The sequence below is a fragment of the Ailuropoda melanoleuca genome, chromosome 8 (genome assembly GCF_002007445.2).
Source record: "Ailuropoda melanoleuca isolate Jingjing chromosome 8, ASM200744v2, whole genome shotgun sequence".
Lineage (NCBI taxonomy): Eukaryota > Metazoa > Chordata > Mammalia > Carnivora > Ursidae > Ailuropoda > Ailuropoda melanoleuca.
This window is the reverse complement of record NC_048225.1, coordinates 58665062-58684241: the sequence shown is the minus strand read 5'-3', so window position 1 is coordinate 58684241 and position 19180 is coordinate 58665062. Positions and strand designations below refer to the sequence as shown.

Sequence of the window (19180 nt, the reverse complement as noted above, 5' to 3'; positions counted from 1 at the left end):
AATGTGAGCTCTGTTTTCGTTATCTGCACCCTTATCTACACCCATGCTCACTTTACCTCATTTTAAAAATTTTTTATTTTTTACCTCATTTTTAAAAAAAGATTTATTTATTTTAGAATGATAGAGAGAGAGTGTGTAGTGTGCATGCACAGGTGGGGGAGGGTCAGAGGGAGAGGGAGAGAGACAATCCCAAGCAGACTCTCCTCTGAGTGTGAAGCCTGATGCGGGGCTTGATCTCATGACCCCGAGATCATGACCTTAGCCGAAATCAAGAGTCAGACTGCTTAACTGACTGAGTCACCCAGGCACCCCCACCTTACCTCATTCTTACTGGATGAATGTGATGGGGGCCATTCTGTGGGGGTTTTGCCCCCATTCCTTTCCTCTAGTACCTGATCCCATCGGCTATTCCATGTTTTATCTAGATCCGCAACCTCCTACCGTTTTCCCTTTCTATGAACATGCTTTAATCTCTCCCCTACCAAAGCAAAACAAAAAATCCTGAAAATTCTCCCTCAACCTGATGTCCCTTTCACTTCTATCATCTTTTCTCAGTCAACAGGTCATCATCAGAACACCTGCTATGAGCCAAGCCAATATTATGCTCAATATTGGGGATAAAAGATGCATGAAACACACTCCCTGCCCTCTGGAAACTCAGAGTTTGGTAGGGGAAATAGTCGGGTAGACAGGCAGTTACATATCAGTTCGATGGGTACTCTATTAGGTGGATATACATAAGGCTGTTACACTATAAGAAGGGTCTCAACTGAGTCTGGGTTCTGTAGGATGAATAGGAGTTAGGTCTAGAGATGGGAGAATGAAGAGCAGTAGGTGCATAGAAAAAACATGGGTGACTGGGAGACATCAACTGGTTTCTGTAGAGAGCGTGAGGGGCTAGGGGTGCAAGATGAAGCTGAATGGAGAACAGAGGACAGCCCAGGGAGAGCTTTCTTAGCCATTTTATAAAGCTGGGGTTTTATCTTAAAGCAATGGAGAATCTGTGAAGTGTTTTGCATGGTTAAGTGATATAGTCAGATACGTGTTTTTGGAGTGTTTCACAGAAGAAATGTCTATAGTCCCCAACATTTTATTTTACTTTTTTGAAGTCCTCTTTTCCCATGGCTTTTGTGACACCATAATTTCTTGCTTTTCTATTTATTTTTTCTTAGTCTTTTCATAAGTTTGTCCACCCTTTCTGTGTTGGCATTTTTTAAGACTCTGACCTAGGCCTTCCTCTCTTTCCATGCCCCTGGCTCTCTCTGGCCAATCTTGGTCTCCCACAGGATCCCCTTTCCCATCTACTGACTCCCAGGAACTCTGAGCTGCAGACCTATTTATACCACTAACTGCTTGGTGGATATCCTTATTTATTATTATTACTATCATTATTATTATTATATGACATTGTGGCAGTTTTTAAAAATGGTCACAAATTCTTTGACACTCCTCCCTTGTGACTGTTTTAACCAATAGAATATATATAGCAGGAGTGATTTCTGAGGCTGGATCATGAAAGGACATGCAGCTTCCTTCTGGTTCTCTTGGGAATGCTCATGGTCTGGAAGCTCCCCATCGGGATACTCCTTCCTGGAACCTAGCTGCCATATTGTGAGAAGTGCAAGCCACAAAGAACAGTCATGCCTCTGTAATGTGTTTGACAGTCCCAGCTGAGCTCAGTCTTTTAGTTGTCCCAGTCCAGGCATCAGACATGTGAAGAAGAGTAAAGAGGCCCTCAGGTGACGCTAACCACCAGCCTCAAGTCACCCCCAGGCATTCAGGTGTCTTATATGAGGCCCCAGGCATCATGGACTAGAGATAGACCATTCTTGCTGTGTCTTGGTTGAATTCCCAGAATCTGTGAACGTAAAGAAGCGGTCGTTGTTTTACACTACTGAGTTTGGGATGATTTGTTATGCAGCATAGTAACCAGAACAAAATGTATATATATATATATACATTTCCTAAGTATACAGCTTGATGAATTTCATAAAGTGAACACACCCATGTAACCAGCACTCACAAGAACCCCACTCTGCCCCCTTCCAGTCATTGCTTTTCCAAGCGTAATCACTAGCTTGACTTCTAATACCATAGTTGAGTTTTGCCTGTGAATGAACTTATATAAACTAGCATCAGTTTTTAATCCTTTTATTTTCCTTTCATACACATCCATTCATCAAGCCCTGGTGCCTTGCCTTCATGTCCACATGTCCTTTCTCTGTAACTTTACTACTTCAGTTTGGGCCTTATCAGTTTGACCATGTATAAAATTCTTTATAGTTCTCTGTTATTCCAAGGATAAAATCTAAACTCCTTTACATGGCATACAAATCTCCCATTCCTGACCTCTGTTCATGTCTTCCGCCTCATCGCTCAGTGTTTCCTCTGCATGTTGCCTGTGCTCCAGACATGCTGTACTGATTGTAGTTCTCAGAGCACCTCCCCACCTGTTGTTCATTCTTTCTTGCCTTGGTATGGGCTGATCCTTTGGGCTGAAACTTCCATTTCTTTTTCTTTTTTAAATACTTTTTATTTTAAACAAATTTCAGACTTGCAGAAAGTTGCAAAAAAGGTACAGAAAGTTCCCGTAAACTTCTTAGCCATGTTCCCTTGTTGTCGTCTTATATAACCAGAGTACAATGATCAAAACCAGGGAATTACCATTGGTGCAATGCTTTGAACTAAACCACAGACCTGATCTGAAACTTTCATTTCTCTTAGTTTACCATACTTTGCTTGTTTCTCTGCTCAGACATCATTTACTCCTGAAGGCTTCCCTAAGCCCCTTTGACTTCTTTCCCTCCATCACACAAGCCATGCTAAGCGCTGCTCCTTGGTGGCAATTATTACACTAGATTGCAATTGTCTAGCTTAAGGGCTGAAGTCTTGCAGGGCAGTTATGGGTTCTAATTGATCTGGCTGGAATCCTGCCTGGTGTGGAGGTGCTTCTAACGTGTTCCTTGAGTGACTGAACAACACGGTGTCCAAGGCGGATCACCGGGCAGCAGGTGCTGGGGAAGCTAGGAAGGGGCGGTCATCGGCCGGGTACAGGCCAAGTCATGCACGCAGATGGGGCAAAAATGACCTAGTTTGTTTGCAGTCAGCCTTCTCTTGGGCTCAGCTTTTCCACAGGCCCCGCGCACCTACTGACTCCTCCCCTCAGACCTACCCTTCGTGCTAGCTCCGCCCCGTCCAGCCCGCTCTCCCACCCTAAGCACCGCCCAGGGCCATTGGCCCCGCCCCTCCACTCTAGTCTCTCAGCCTCAGCCCTCTCCTAAGCCCCGCCCTTGGCCTGTCCCTGCCTCTTAAAGTCGCGTCCCTCCTTAGGTCCCGCCTTCTGCCCTCTGGTTCGACCTTTCCTCCTCACGCTCCGCCCCCGCCCTACGGGCCTCCGCCTCCCCAGAAGTCTTTCCCTATGACACGCTGGAGTCCTTCAGAGGGGCGGGGTTTACAGCACGAAGGGGCGGGACCCGGGGAAGAGGCGGTACTCCTTGCTCGGAATGCCGTCGGCGACCCCGCCCCGGCGCTCGCCCGTTGCCAGGAAACAAGCATCGACGCTCCGGCTCTGGCCGGGTCCAGCCAATGAGCTGGCACGCCACTGCCCAGCGGTGCGTCGCTGGGCGGTTACGTGAGGTGCGCGGGGGCGCGGGTTGCGTGTGGCGCGGGGCGGGGCGCGGCTGGTGCGCCTGAGGAGCGATGGCGGCGGCCTGAACTCACCTAGTAGGGCTGCGGCGATCGGGCCTGGTCAGGGTCGGGGTTCTGTGAGTGAACGGCAAGTATGGGCCGCAGGGCCCGCGGAGGCGCGTTAGGGGCTGACGGACTGGGGAATGACGGCACCGGATTTGGTGACTGTACTGGTTATGAGCAGACAGGGTGAGGGTCTGGCAAGTGGTGAGGGGCCGGGTGTGTGTGTCTAAGGTAGGGGAGCAGCGCAAGAGCCTAAGGGTGAGCGGGCAAGTGAGGAGCTGGGCAAGAAGAGGGGCTAGGGATGCTTTTCGAGGGGCCTAGGGAAAGGGACTTGTGAACACGGTTTAGTGAGGGAGGGGCTGAGGCACCTGTGGGCAAGGGTGAGGGCAACCCTGGGACCAGAGTGAGGGGGTACGGCCTGTGCGGGGAGGGGAGAGTAAAGGGCAAAGGCGGGAGCCTGCGGGCTGGTGGGAAATGGGCGAGGGAATTGAGGCTAGGGCATGAGGGAAGGAATGAGGATTGTGAAGCTTCGTTAAGGTTGAGGTTGTTTCTGGAGCCTACTTCGATGGACTGTCCTGCCCAGTGTCCTGCCTAGTTTCAGACCGAGTAGGACAGCTTGGGTGGAAGTGTTGTGCACTTGGCTTTTGGAGGACAGAAGAATGAAGGCGTCACAGGCAGTGATAACTACGATAATGAAAATTATTTTTGAGGCTTAGTTTTCAACCAGAGTAATCACTGAAACTGCCGGTTTCTCAAGTTCCTCTTTGGTACTCCAAACTTGGAGATGGTACTTCTCATGGAGGTTTTTTTTTGGCCATGACAGCCTATGTTTGTTTGGTCTCCATATGCTTCTGGGCAACCTCCCTCCACGGCTGCTCTCACCTATGCTTAGCAGCGTGGCTCTGATGGTTGTCATCTAAATTGGACTAACCATTTTCATTTGCTAATTCTACTTTCATGAAAGTCACATGGTTTGTTACATACAACACTATATTTAGGCTCTCAAACAGAATGACTTTGGTCTCAGTTTCTTACAGTTAAAAAAAATCCGACATTATTGAGGTAAATTTATATGCAATAAACTGCTCATATTTAAAATGTGCGTGAGTTTTGCCTTATGTTTACATCTGTGAAACCATCACCACTCTCAAGATACTGAACGTTTCTACTGCCCCCAGAAGTTTTCTACTATCTCTTTGCACCCATTCCTCTGTCCATGACACATTTTTGGGTTCATTTTATTAGTATTTTACAGGTCCCTTTCTCCCTGCCAACCCACACTACATGAACATTTTAAAAGTTCTAGACAGTTGGGTTGGCACTCAGTTATAATTGACATTTCACTTTCCCACCACTAAATTTTCCTCTCTAGTGACAGTCGACCACAGAGCTCAGATACCTTCTCCAACCTCAGGGAGATTTAGGCCTTTCCTGTCCAGACTGTTCTCTTGAGAATTAGGGGCAGCCCAAGCCCAAGTTGCCATTCTGTTCTGGAGTCTCAGCCTCAGGACCAACTGTTCTGACCCATTTTATGTTTTCAGTGCTTCCCTCTGGAGGCCCATTTTCATGCTAGTGGAACCTTTGACCACCTACCCTTATGGGCAGAACCCTGTAGAACTGACATGTATCATAACGGGGTTTGGAGCAGTGATTCCTAAACACTGGGCCAAGGATAGTGCCAGTCCATGATAAAGATTTCATACATCCAAGGAGGAAGGAGAGAAAGATAACATATGAAACATGAATTTTTCATAAAGATAAGTTCATTCTGAGATTATGCTATTCTTTTAGTGTTAAAGTGCTTTCTGACTGATGAAATAATGGTGACAGTAGATGGTGGGTTTTAAAGAAATGGTCTTATTTGCCAAAATAAGAAATAACAAGCCTGTTTTTAAGTTTTTTTAGAAATTATTTTTACTGGTCCCTGAAATGGAGAAATTTAGAGAGATGATGGTGTGGTTGAGAAAGCCTGTGTTTAGACTAATTCTAGATAACTTCTAGCATTTGAACAGCATTCATTCAATCTCACATTTCACTCGGTTTACATACTTTGTGAAGTAGGCAAGGGCAGGAATTCTTATGTTATAGATGATGAATCAGATTCATAAACCAGAGGTCACATAGTGATAAAGTGGCAAAGCTGAACCGAAACTTTGGTTTCCTGAGAGTGGGTGACTTGGGGAAAGAAGGTTTGTAGCGGAGAGTGAAAGCCATGTGGACTAAAAGGCACGTTAGATACGGGAAGAGTTGTGATGACTCGGAGGACATTATACTGGCAAAAAGCATTTTTTATGATTTGTAATTAATGTGGTTCCAAAAGAGATTAAAGAAACTTTGAGGGTGACATAGAGATGTGGTTCTGTTTGATATTGTGGCAATGACATAGGAACAGGTATACATAATACCTGGGTCACATTGTGATAGTGGTAGGATGAGTCAAGTCATCAGAGGGTTCTTAGGGACTGTCCAAATTCTTGGGTGTTCTGGAGAAAGCACTGGGTTTAGTAAGGTGTATACTGAACTCTGTTGAAGTAGTAGTTCCGTAAGGAAAATGGATTTCGACTTAGACATACAGCCCGGTGGTAGATCTGAGAAGTAGCACAAATGAGGGTGGTCATGTAGATAGAAACATGTTTGGAGTGCTGTATGTAACCATTTATTCCACATGTGGTATGCACCAGGCACTCTGTTAAGTGCTGGGAGAGCAAGTTCATTCATTCATATATTAATTCATTTATTCATTCAGCACATACTTTTTCAGTGTGTAATCTGTCCTTGTGAAGCTTACATTTTATGAGATAACAAGATAAATAAGACACGGTCCTCTGAGGTCTCAAGGAATTCTCAAAGAAATTAGAATTCTCTAATTAGAGAGAGAGTGTGAAATACAAAAGCATATCGTGGGGATATAGTCTCTCCCTGTGTCATAAGTATTCGGCGGTCTACCATAAGATATGTGGTATTACAGGTATTACAAATTTATATGTCTAAAACAGCACTCAGTGTCTTTGCTCTGAGAGTGTGCTGTTATATCACATGTCCTATCTCTGTCCAGGCAAGGACTTCAATGTCCTCTTCATTCTTTCTGCTCCTTCACCCCCTGCATTTAAACACTCACTAAAATCTTAATATGTTTCCCTCTAAATTATTTTCCTGTTCATCTCCATGGCTACATCTTAACTGTTAAAGCTTTAGTTTCCTTCCTCCTCATCACTCATCTGGATTCCCCCCACCCCTCGACAGTCTCCTGCCTTCAGACTTGCTCTTTTCTAGTCTGTCCCTAGAGTGATCTTTCTAAAAATACAAATGTAATCATGGAGCTCCTCTGCCTAAAAACTTTTGGCTCTTTGTGTTCTGTAGGACAACATCCAAATTCCTTAATATGGCATCATTTGGCCTTAGCTCACCTCTCCAGCCTCATCTCTTGCCACTCCCTACTTTGTGTTCTAGCTTGAATAAATTGTTCACAGTTCCCTAACAAACATGTTACTTTTTTGAGCCTTGAGATCTTTGTAATAGCTGTTTCCCTTACTAAGAATACTTTTTCTTCTCTGCCCAGTGAACTTTCCTTGTTCTTTAGGATCTAGTTCATTCTCTCCTCCTCTTTTGACATCTTCTTTGTCATCGTCACCCAAGAGGGGTGGAGAAAGAACCATGTGTGACATGGAAATTCACTGCTGTAAAGGGGAGTCGCTGTGACTTGAGGTTCATGTGTAAAGGCTGTGCTGGAGTCCGGTGAGATTCTCTGCAAGAAGCAGAGGTTCTTGGGGAGAGGGGAGGGAGTGAGTTGGAACTACACATTGATAACCCATTTGTCTTATACATATAGGCTGAGGGATGGACAAGAAGGGAGGATATGTGTAAGCTGCTGAGCTCTAGTTTAGTAGGCTTCTGTGAGGTCTCCCCCTGCCACCCTACGCTTTTATACTCCTATGAGGTTTTAATCAGATCTTTCTACTTTCAGTATTTAGGGTAATGGCTCATTCATGCCTCTTATGTCAGTAATCAGTCATCTTGCCTAGGAAGAGCCATTGTAGGGAGAGAAACCTAAGGACTTTACTGACCTGTTCTTGAAAGGTCATTTTCTGCTCTCTCTGTCTGCTGTAGGTGTTGCAGGTGTATCCCTGCTCTCAGCTCCCTCCCTCTCTTGCCTCTCCCAGGGCAAAGGTTCATAAGGAAGGCTGAGCCACTTCCGGCCTTGTGCCTGCTATTCTGAGGTTGGTGGACACCCTTGCTGAATGTGCCTGTAAGGTTGTATTTTGTGCTCTAAGGTGAGTGACTGACCTTGGCTGTTTGTGGGTCTGAAAGATCAGCTCTTTCTTCCCCCTTTTCCCCTGTGTCTGAGCCTGAAAATAAATCTGGGAAGAGGGGTCTACTCTTTTTTCTAGACTTTGCAGTGAGAGGAAAGGGCACAGTGATGGCGTGGTGATTCCATTCTCTTTTTCTTGTTATTCTCTTTGCCTTGTTTTGAACTTTGCACAGTTAACAGGGAATGAGAGAGGCGTAAGTAGGTGACAGGAACACCAAGCTATGGTCTTCTTTGGTGTTTTTGCAGTATGTGAAGGGGGCCCAGGGTAAGTGTTAGCTTTTGTGCTCTGAGACACTGATTTCAGTGTGGCTCTTCTCTTTGAAGTCTTTGAGAAGACTTGGTGATGGGAGGATGAAGAAAGGTCCTGGAGGCTATTCCCCTTGGGTCTGTGAGCAGTGCCCTTTGTTAGTCAAGCAGAGAAGCAGAAGTGGGCACCCCAGTTATATTGCAAGGTAGGAGTTGGTTGTTAATCTTTGCAATTGAGTTCTAGGAGCTGAAGGCAGTTTAGTTTTGGACATGTTAAGGCTTTACTTTGCTGAGACTGGATGCTTGGCCCTTCTTCAGCTCACCAGAGTGTAAGTGCGAGGTGGTAGGGATGGATGTGTCAGAGCAGGTTAGATATCCTCTCAGTCAGAGGTGAGGATAGCTTGGTCAGATCGGGTCAGGAGAGGGAAGGGAGACAGGGAAATGTTATTTACAGAGCACCTGATTTATTTGCCTGGTGTGCTCCACAGGTTATTTCATTTAATTTTTAAAACAGTAACAAAACTTATTTCATCAGGAATTTATAGATAAGGAAACTGAGGCTCCCATGTGTGAAGTGATTTATTTAAGGTCACATAGCTGGAACATGATGGACTAAGATTCAAACTGGAGCTCCTGTGTTACCTGCTACTGTGTTACTCTTAGTTGACCTTAGGGCCTCTATTTATTTTCAGTCATCAAATGAGGTATGATTGAGAAAGCATTCTGTAACCAGTTCTCTTGTACTTAGGGTCCTTGCAGGAAGCCGATCTCACACATTTGGTTTGGGAAGAATTTAAAAAAGGGATTATGTATACAAAGGCATGGGCAGAGTTTAAGGAAACCAGCAAGGGAGGATGCAGTCTCCCAGGGCTACTAGCAGTGAGAGACCTAGTAGCAGGGGACTTTTCTTAACCAGTATTCTCACCTATTGGCTTTGCTTTCCCCAGTCCATGCTTAAGGACTTGGGCAGACAGATAGTACCGTTTTTAGGGCATTCCTGCTGCTGGTAGCTACTAGAGTGTATGACTGTTTGATGGTTTATAGGAAAGCATGTGTGAAAGACTGAGCATCCGTTCTGTGGCTCTACCACCTTCTCCTTCTCTTCGCCACTCCCACTCTCTTGGGCGGGTGAGTGAGGGAAGGTTAGGTGAGTGGAGAGTGGTGGTAGATATTAGCTTCCCTGTTTCAGATTTCAGATTTACCTGAACTGGCACCCATCCTTTTTTTTTTTTTTTTTTTAAGATTTTTTATTTATTCATTTGACAGAGATAGAGACAGCCAGCGAGAGAGGGAACACAAGCAGGGGGAGTGGGAGAGGAAGAAGCAGGCTTCCAATGGAGGAGCCTGATGTGGGGCTCAATCCCAGAACGCCGGGATCATGCCCTGAGCCGAAGGCAGACGCCCCTGGCACCCATCCTTTATTACTATTTTCCTCCTTTCTCAGAAAAAGTGGTATACCTCTTTTTCTCAGACTAGTCCTACATCTGATTTTTCTGTCAGTTATCCCCACCTTATTTATCCACAATGTTACTTTCTTCATACTTCTTTTCCTCACTTGACAGACATACTTGAGGCTCTCCATCCTAAAATAAAACAACCAAAGGATAAAAACTCTTTCTCTTGACTCCTCACCACCCTCCCCTCCTAGTTTCTTTAAGCTATTGCCCTGTTTTCATCCTTCCCTATGTCACTGACTTTCCTGTATTGCATCTTACACTTCTTTGGCTCTTAAGAAGTCATTCTTTAACTAATTACTTTCCTTAGTTTATCTAAAACTTGATTGCTAAAACTGATCATTTTTAATCTTCATTCTACTTAGTCTCTCTATAGACTATAATTATGGCAATCTCCACTTCTTGAAACTTCCTTTCCTTGATTTCTAAATTATCAGTATTTCTTGGTTTTTCCTTCCATTTCTGGCTACCCTCACAGTCCTCAAAGACACTCCTTCTTCACTTTCCTACTTTCTGGTTTTCCCAGGATGTCACCCTCAGGTCCTTTCAAGATCTGCTGTTGTCTTTGGATGATCTCATCCATCTCTGTAGCTTCATCTACCACCTATAAGCTGTCGACTCCTGGATATATATCTCTAGTCTTGATTTTACTCTTGAGCTCAAGTATATTTCTGTTTGCTTTCTGGACATGATGGATATCCTATAGGTGTCTCAAAGCGTAACATGTCTCAAAGCTTAGCTTATTCATCCTCTTTTCTAAAACACCTTTGTTATGTGTTCCTCACCTATTAAAGGCATTATCTTTTACTGAATCTCCTGTACTTCATATTAGGGTCTTCTCTTATCTTCCATACATTTGTCAGGTCTTGTTTCTTCAAGTTAAGCGGATGCAGATTATCTGCATTTGCATCCCAGATTTGCTACTACCAGCTGGCTAACTTTGACAGTGTATTTAACCTTTGTAGGTTTTGTTTTTTTCATGTGTGAAAAAGAGATACTAGTACATCTAGAGTTTTTATGGGATTTAAATGAGCTACTACGTAGTGTAGAGCCTGGCATGTAGTAAGTGCTCAATATATGTTGACTATAATTATTTTTAATTTAGCATTCAGTTCCACAAGCCTTTTTGAATGCCACGCACTGTGTTGGCACTGTAATTGCAAAGAAGAGTGAATGATATGGTCCCTTCTGAAGGACCTTGCTATTATTGGCAGATACATTACAGGTGTAAATAATTTCATTATCACCTGGGACATGCTAAGATAAAGGTTAATCTCAGATTTATCTTTTCAAATCTTGCTCTTACCACCTTAGTTCATCTGTCATCTGCCTCTCTCTGCTCCACCTTAGATTCCTATCTGGCATCTTTTTAAAAGCAAATTTGATCTTGTCATTCCCTTGTCTCAAAACCTCCCTTGTTTCCAGGGTGTCAATAGATAAAACCTAAACTTGTTAGCATGATACTCAGTGGTAATTATAACCTTCATCCATATTTACCCTTCAACTCAATGTTTCTTTCTTCTCTAAGTACTCTGTGATTAGGCCACCCAAACTTGGAACTGATTTTCCGATTTGTCATGTTCTTTCACAGTGCCATATTTTTGTACATACTGTTTTTAATATGAAGGCCTTTCCCTCTGCTCTCTTTGTGGCCAGTATCTCATTGCTAAAGACTTAAATCAGACATCACCTCTTTTCTGGAATCCTGTTACAATCTCTCAGGCAGAATTAGTTGCTTTCTTTCATGTCCCTGTAACTCTTTTGTGAATACCTCTGTTTATAATATTCTTTGGAGTTTTTATTCATTCTCCCCATCCAGCTGTTTTTATCTGTCTTCCTATTTCCATTGATTACTTAGCAGACTACTCAGTACTTTATCAGTATGGATATACTTGAGTTATTAATCAGTGAGTGAACCCTGCCTGCTGTTTAGGATTGGCCCTGCCCTTTATTAGAGGGCTGTCTCTTGTCTATAGGTTTCCTTAAGCCTGGTTGCTACCTTCCTTTAATTGTGAGTTAGTAATGGTCAGAGAGAGTATCTGGGTGGAAGGGAATGGTGTTAACATAACCCGAGGGCAAAGTGTGGGGCTGGTGCCAGGTCTCTGAGTTCCTTCAGTCTTTGTTGAGCTTAAAGAGGAAGGACAACTGAACCACACCTTTCCTCTGAAGTTTTTGTACTTGGGAGAGATAATAATGCTGAGGGGGTGAGGGGTGTGATGGAGAAGGAGCGATGGTCTAGGCCAGCAGCTGTTTTGGTTATTTTTCCCCCTTTCTTTAGTGAGGACGTCATGTCATGTCGCTAAGAGTGAGTGTTAGATATATCTGGCCGGAGTGGGGTATATGTGTGTATATGAAAATTTGTCCCTGTGTTCTTTGCTGGAATGAAAATTGTTCTCCTCTTTTGGTTTGCTCTAATTTTCACCTCTTATGTGTATATTCAGCTAGTTAATAAGGTCTTTGGGTTATTTCCTACTGGGTGGGCTTCTAGGAAGGGACTGTGATTGGTAGAAAAAAATTTCTTCCTCAGTAGTCCCAGGTGGCTGGAGTCAGATCAAGACTGGGTTTCTTTCTTTCTTTTTCTCTTCTTTTTTTTTTTAAGATTTTATTTTTTAAAGTAATCTCTACACCCAATGTGGACCTCCAGCTCACAACCCTTAGACGAAAAGTTGCATGCTCTACTGACCGAGCCAGCTAGGCACCCCAAGATTGGGTTTCTTTCTTTCTTTCTTTTCTTTTCTTTTTCTTTTTTTTTTTTTTGATTTTATTTATTTATTTGAGTGAGAGAGAGCACGCATGTGAAGAGAGAGGTGCAGAGAAAGAGGGAAAGAGGTGCAGAGGGAGAGGGAGAAGTAGATTCCCCAATGAGCAGGGAACCCAATGTGGGGCTCCTGGGATCATGACCTGAGCCGAAGGCAGGTGCTTAACCGACTCAGCCACCCAGGCACCTCAATTTGGGTTTCTTGATCATTCATTCATTTGTTTGTTTATTCATTCATTCATCTGTTCATTCACTTAAGCATTTATATATTCAGCAAGTACTTACTGAGTCCCTAGGTATTGCTCTAGGTACTGGGGATAGAACAGTAAATAAAACAGATAAACCTAGCCCTCAGTGAGCTTGCATTCTGGTGGGGAAGCTAGACAAATAAATAAGTAAATAGGTGTCTTTAGGTAGTGAAACCTGCTAAGAAGAAAGCAAGATTAGGAAGCTAGAGAGTGAAGGTGGGAAGATGTGCTTTTAAGATAGAATTAAGTAAGGCCTCTCTGAGGAGATGGCATTCAAGAAGAATGGAGTGATGGGAACAATGTGAAGATCGGAAGAACACTCCAGGCAGAGAGAATAGAAAGTATTCAGGAAGGCCTGTGTGAGTAAAGTATGAGTGAGGAGGAGGGTGGTAGGCAGTTAATATAAATTAGATCATATAATGCCCTAGAGACCAAGGTAAGGGATTTGGATTATTACTAGTGTGGTGGGAAATCATTGGAGGGTACTCAGCAGAGGAGAGATTTAACATAATTTAGGTTTTACAAATACTGCTCTGTGGCGCCTGGGTGTTAAGCATCAACTCTTGATCTCAGCTCAGGTCTTGATATCAGGGTCGTCAGTTCAAGCCCTGCGTTGGGCTCCACACTGGGCATGGAGCCTACTAACTAAACAACTAAACTAAACTAAACTAAACTACACTACCTTTCAGGGGAGGGTGGTGGGAGGCAACACTGGAAGCATGGAGACCAGATAGGAAGCTTTTGCAATAGTAAGACATGCTTTGAGGATAAAGGTGATAAGGTTTGCTGATGAACTGGATATTGGAATTAAGGAAAAGAAGAAATAAGGATGATGCCCCAGTTTTAGGTCTGAGCATGTAGGTGAATGTTGGTATCATTTCTTGAGATGGAGAAGGCTGGATAAGTAACAGGTGGGGTGGTAGAAATGAGTTCTAAACACATGTGTTTTAAGCACATTACATTTAAGGTGCTATATGTGTGCAGTGTGTGTGGAATTTTCAGTGGATTGGTGGCTCTGGGTTCTTCCTGTTGGGGAGTGGAGAGAGGCAAACTCCTGTTGATCTCTTCCTTTCTCTCTCTTTGAATTAGATTTGCCTCTGGGCTTACTACTCCAGTCTGGTGTAGCTTTTGGCTCCATGGCCAGCTACTGGCTCCTGCAGACCGGATGAAGCAGACTAGAGACACAAGTGGAGAAAGCCTCCAGCTGGCAGATTCTCAGAGTGTGGCCCTCTGGCCACTGGCCCTGCCCAGCCTGCCTCATGGAGAGGATGAACTGGCTGAGCAGACTGGCCTCCCGTGGCCCTGGGCACCGTGCACCTCAGGGGGCCAGTCTGCAGACCCCTGTCATGGCTGACCCTGAGACCTGCCTCATGGTCTTCAAGAATCACTGGTCCCAGGTAGGAGATGCTATGCTAAATGTCCTGATCTGGCTGCCTGAGTCCTTCCAACCTTCTGTGATCTCTCACAATCCCACTTAGTCATCATATCATCGTAGATTCCTGCTGTCTTCTGTCTTGTTTCTCCAGGTGGTGCGAATCCTGGAGCGGCAAGGCCCTCGGGCAGCTCCTGGGGGTGCAGATGATCTCAGTGCTGTGCGCAACCACACTTACCAGATGTTGACACTGCTGGTAGAAGATCGTGCCGTCCCCTCAGCCCCCACAGCCCCTGGGCCCTTGCTGGAGTTCGCTCTGCGTGAGGACCTGCTAACCCGTGTGTTGGCATGGCAGCTTCAGTGGGATGAGTTTGGGGATGGGGTTGAGGAACGGCGAGCTGAGCAACTGAAGCTGTTTGAGATGCTAGTGAGCGAAGCCCGCCAGCCACTCTTGCGACATAGTCCAGTTCGTGAGGCTCTGCTGACCTTGCTGGATGCCTGTGGCCGCCCTGTGCCCAGTAGCCCAGCACTGGATGAAGGCCTGGTGCTACTTCTCAGCCAGCTGTGTGTGTGTCTGGCCCGGGAGCCTTCACTGCTTGAGTTCTTCCTACAGCCACCTCCTGAGCCTGGAGCTGCCCCCCGTCTTCTCCTCTTTTCTCGCCTCGTTCCCTTCGTCCATCGAGAGGGCACACTGGGCCAGCAGGCTCGTGACGCCCTACTCCTGCTCATGGCTCTCTCAGCTGGGAGTCCCACTGTGGGCCGCTACATTGCAGATCACTCTTACTTCTGCCCGGTCAGCACCTCCTGGGATGGGGGGTGGGGTATGGTGTGTAGACACTTGACAGCACCTTGCTGTCTAGAAGATGTGGAGGGGCTATGTATGAGGTCCTCCTTTAGGTAGTAGCTCCCTAGGTTTGAAAGCAGTACTTGGAATTGGGGTGGGGATGAAACATGGGCCTAGGTGGATACCACAGGTACTAAGGCTCTACATGGGCCAGTGTTCCCAGGTGATGCCCTGGCACATTTAGTAATTAAATATCTGCTTTGGGAATAGCTCTTTCTTCTACTCCTGTCAAAACTCTGGGTTAATAACTCCCCAGCTCCCCTTTTTTTATATTGTCTGAGCTTTTGGTAACCTGTCCTTGGGGATGACCCCCAGGTGCTGGCCACAGGGCTGAGTGCCCTGTACTCCTCACTCCCCCGAAAGATTGAGGTTCCAGGGGATGATTGGCACTGCCTGCGACGGGAGGACTGGCTGGGCGTGCCAGCCCTTGCGCTGTTCATGAGTTCCCTAGAATTCTGCAATGCAGTCATTCAGGTGGGACTGGGGTTCCCAGGAGGTCTGGTCTTTGGTCATTCTGGGGAGATGAGGGGAAGGGGGCACAGTCCCTGGATTTCTGCTATTCCGCCATCTTGGTGGTAGGGTGCCTGCTTGTACCATTCTACTCCCTTCCAGACAGTGGCTACCTCACATTCCTCCTCCCTCTCTCTTGCACCCCTACAGGTGGCTCACCCTTTGGTGCAGAAGCAGCTAGTTGATTATATCCATAATGGGTTTCTGGTGCCTGTCATGGGCCCTGCCCTGCACAAGGTGAGAGTTATGGGTGGCAAGGCGGATTAGGGTATTATGCTGAGGGGTGGTGACCTACATGCCAGGGCCAATGTGAGAGGCAGTGGGCTGGGTACTCCTCCCTTTTTCCCTGTCTGCTCCTGCTTCCTCCTTAGAACTCAGGGGAAATGACTCAGTATATGTTCTGGGAAGCCCTAAATTTCCAAACTTTCCCTTCCCTTCGTCCAGACCTCTGTGGAGGAGATGATCGCCAGTACCGCCTATCTGGAACTTTTCCTACGGAGTATCTCAGAGCCTGCTTTGCTCCGTACCTTCCTGCGATTTCTGCTGTTACACCGGCATGACACCCACACCATCCTTGACACCCTCGTTGCCCGTATTGGCAGCAACTCCCGGGTATGGCCCCTACCTCTGTCCTGGCTTACCTGGGTGAGCCATCTTCTCTCTCTGACCTTTGTTCTGGGAGGGTGTACCTGCCCTTCTTTGGCCTTTGTCTCCAGTAATCACTTCAAAGTTAGGTGGCATTTATTTTCCAGTATTAAACTTTTTGACCATTTTGGGTACAGACTTTAATCTACTCCCTTGCTTTTGTAATATATGAATCTAGAACACAGTTACTTTTTCTGGATAACTGACTGTTCATTATGACTAGAGGTTTTGCCATCGTGCTATACTTATAGCATTGGCCCGAGGTTCTCTTTAGCTGTGGCCTGCTGTGGGTGACTCAAGATCACTTTCCACGTTTTGTGTCTGCTTTGGTAGGTGAGCCTGCTGCTACGGGTATGCTCAGCTTTTCTCCCCTTTGGATTGGCTGCATTTGAACTGCTATAACTCGGGGCAGCCATCCGCCCACCTACCTACTTAAATATTCCCTTTTCCTGAACGTTAATACTGAGTGTCCACTACATGTCTTACTGTTTTCTTGCACTAAGGATAAATGGTAAACGGGGTAGACATGGTTGCTGACTTCATGGAGCTTCCTTTAGAGACACACAAACCCATTAATAAAATAATAGAAAATTGTGGTCATTGTTATGAAAAAACTAAAAAACGAAACCAGAAAATAATAGGGTGGTCAGAACCTCTCTGAGGAGGTGACATTGAGCTAAGACCTAAAGGTCATGAGGGAGTTTGCCTTTTGAAGAACAAGTGGAAGAGTGGGCAGAGGGTGCAACATGCAAAGGATGTGGGATGGGGGTGAGCTGAATGTATTTGAGGAAATGAATGACCAGTATGAATGGAGGTGTAGTGAGCAAGGAGGAGAAGAAAATGAGATGAAAGTTGAGAGGTAGGTAAGATTCAGATCATGCATGGCCTTGTAGACCGTGGTAGGAAGTTTGGATTTTTTTAAATTAATTAATTTTTTAAAGTTTCATAATTTATTACTGGCGTATAACACCCAGTGAACCATGCAATATGTGCCCTCCTTAATACCCATCACCAGCATTTTAACCAGTAGAAATATGCATGAAATAGGAGTAAGTAGTTTCAAAGTAATAAAGAACCAAAGTCTTTATAGGGGAATAAAGCATTTGTTTGATCATGGATTTTATGGCATTTATTTGGCTCTGGAACCATTTTTATTTCCTTATTACAAATAATTGAAATTCCCTAGGTCCTTGTGTTTAAAATAGAAGTTCTTGGATTACTAAAGATTATGGAAAACTGTTCAAGGTAATTGAGATTCCTCGAGATACCTGTAGTCAGCCTTGTGGTAGGTGAGGTTTCGGAAGAGCTGTGAATAACGGAAGGGTATAGAATAACTAAGGGTATCTGAAGGGTATCTGAATAACTAAGGGTATGGATGAGATATTCCATACTGACTCTGATGAGACCAGTGTTTCTGAACTAGGTGCACACTTCAGAATTTGAAAACGGCAACAGCGACAACATATTCTAGGCTCTGCTGTAGCTCTCTTAAAGTATAACACATAGGGCATGTGAATCTTTACAATATCCAAAAAGTAATTATGATACATGCCTGGATTAAGTATTTGGTAAAAATCAACAGGGAATAGGTGTCAAAGCTTTAATTTTATAAAGATACCCAAAAAGGTTTATTTGTCATTATGCCAAAGTTGAACCACGGTCTTATATCTGTTTGGCCTGATGACATGTCTTGTTCGTGTTTCGGGACCATTGATTTCCTTCTTGAGGTTGATTTTTTTTTCCTGTGCCAGGCTCTATCCATCTTGCTTTTTTCTTAATTTTATCCTCACTTTGACTCTCTCTCATTGTCTTTAGTCTTTAGCATTTGCTTCTATTAGTCTTGTATTTGGTCCTCTGGTCTCAGGGGCCTTCATGTTCTTGGGCTATTTCTTTTTGGTTCCTGCTTCTTAGGAGGAGCCAGATCACTTCTGATTTCGGGATGCCTATGTTAAACACGCAATTGCTTTCCTTTCCTTTGTTTGGCCTTTTTAGGCATAATTCTGTTGCCCTGACCTTGAACTTCTTCAAGCTTGTCTTTTGTGGCTTAAAGTGAATCATGCTAGCTTGTCTATCTACGTACCTGACTATCTGTTTTAATTTCCTATTGCTGTCATAACAAATTGCCACAAACATAGTGGCTTAAAACAACACGAATTTATTGTCTTGCAGTTCTGTACACTATACGTATTACGTGAATCTCATCAGGCTAAAATCAAAATGTTTGGTGGCGCTGTATTCTTTTCTGGAGGCTCTAGGAGTAGATCTGTTTACTTGCTCAGTAGGATTGTTGGTAAAATTTGTTTCCTTTCAGTTGTAGGACTGAGATTCCCGTTTTCTTGCCAGCGGTCAGCAGAGGACCATTCCCAGATTCTGAGGCCAACTAAATTCCTTGGTTTGTGGCCCCTTTCCATCCTCAAAGCCATCAGTGATGGATCGAGTTTCTCTCATGCTTCAGATTTCTTTTCCTCCTCCTTTCTGACCCAGCTGGAAAAGGTTCTCTGTTTTTAAGGACTCAAGTGATTTGATTGGGCCCATCTGGATAATACAGACTACTCTCCCCACCTTAGATTCCATAACCATAAGCGTATCTGCAAAATACCTTTTGTCATGTAAGGTGAAGGACTTACAGGTTCTGGAGATTAGGACCTGGACATCTTCGTGGGGCCATTTTTCTGCTTACCACACAACCTTTCAGTGAATATGACCTTGCTAGTTAAAATGGTCAGTTAAGGTAAATCTGAACATTTGTGCTGTCCAAAATGTGAACTGCTATCTCATCTCTTTCCCACTGCAGTAGACTTTTAATCCTCCCACAGTCGTTCAGTAACAGACGAGCCCCTAAACTGTGCAGTGGTGCCCTGGCCTAAGACCCAGTAGTTGGTCTTCAGGGAGCTCCAGGTATACTTGCCATTGAGAGAAGTAGAAAGAAAGTGCTGCCGGGATTCGGAGGAGTGAGGGAGTACTTACATATGTCTCTTCTCTTCCCCGCTCTTCGCCTAGCCACAGAAGAACCACCTTCTTATTTTCTAAAACAAATGGTTTCCTCTCTTCTGGATCCACCTATTTTTTCCTTTTCCTGTCAGCTGGTGCTTGAGCTTCTCTTT

At 44.8% G+C, this 19180-nt stretch overlaps 1 protein-coding gene across 8 annotated transcripts in view; it reads left to right on the top strand.

Moving 5' to 3' along the window:
• FAM160A2 (family with sequence similarity 160 member A2) overlaps positions 1-19180 on the top strand; it is an 89917-nt gene that overhangs the window by 62419 nt on the left and 8318 nt on the right. For 2 of the 8 annotated variants that reach the window (XM_034666470.1, XM_034666473.1), the window contains exons 2-6: positions 13795-14102; positions 14232-14870; positions 15237-15395; positions 15582-15668; positions 15876-16076. In XM_034666470.1, coding sequence (XP_034522361.1) covers positions 13965-14102; positions 14232-14870; positions 15237-15395; positions 15582-15668; positions 15876-16076 — 1224 coding nt within the window. In that variant the 5' untranslated portion in view covers positions 13795-13964. Of the gene's footprint in view, positions 1-3659; positions 3877-7851; positions 7962-13794; positions 14103-14231; positions 14871-15236; positions 15396-15581; positions 15669-15875; positions 16077-19180 lie in introns of those variants that run through there. The other 6 variants (XM_034666471.1, XM_034666469.1, XM_011232011.3 and 3 more) reach the window with 5 other exon arrangements.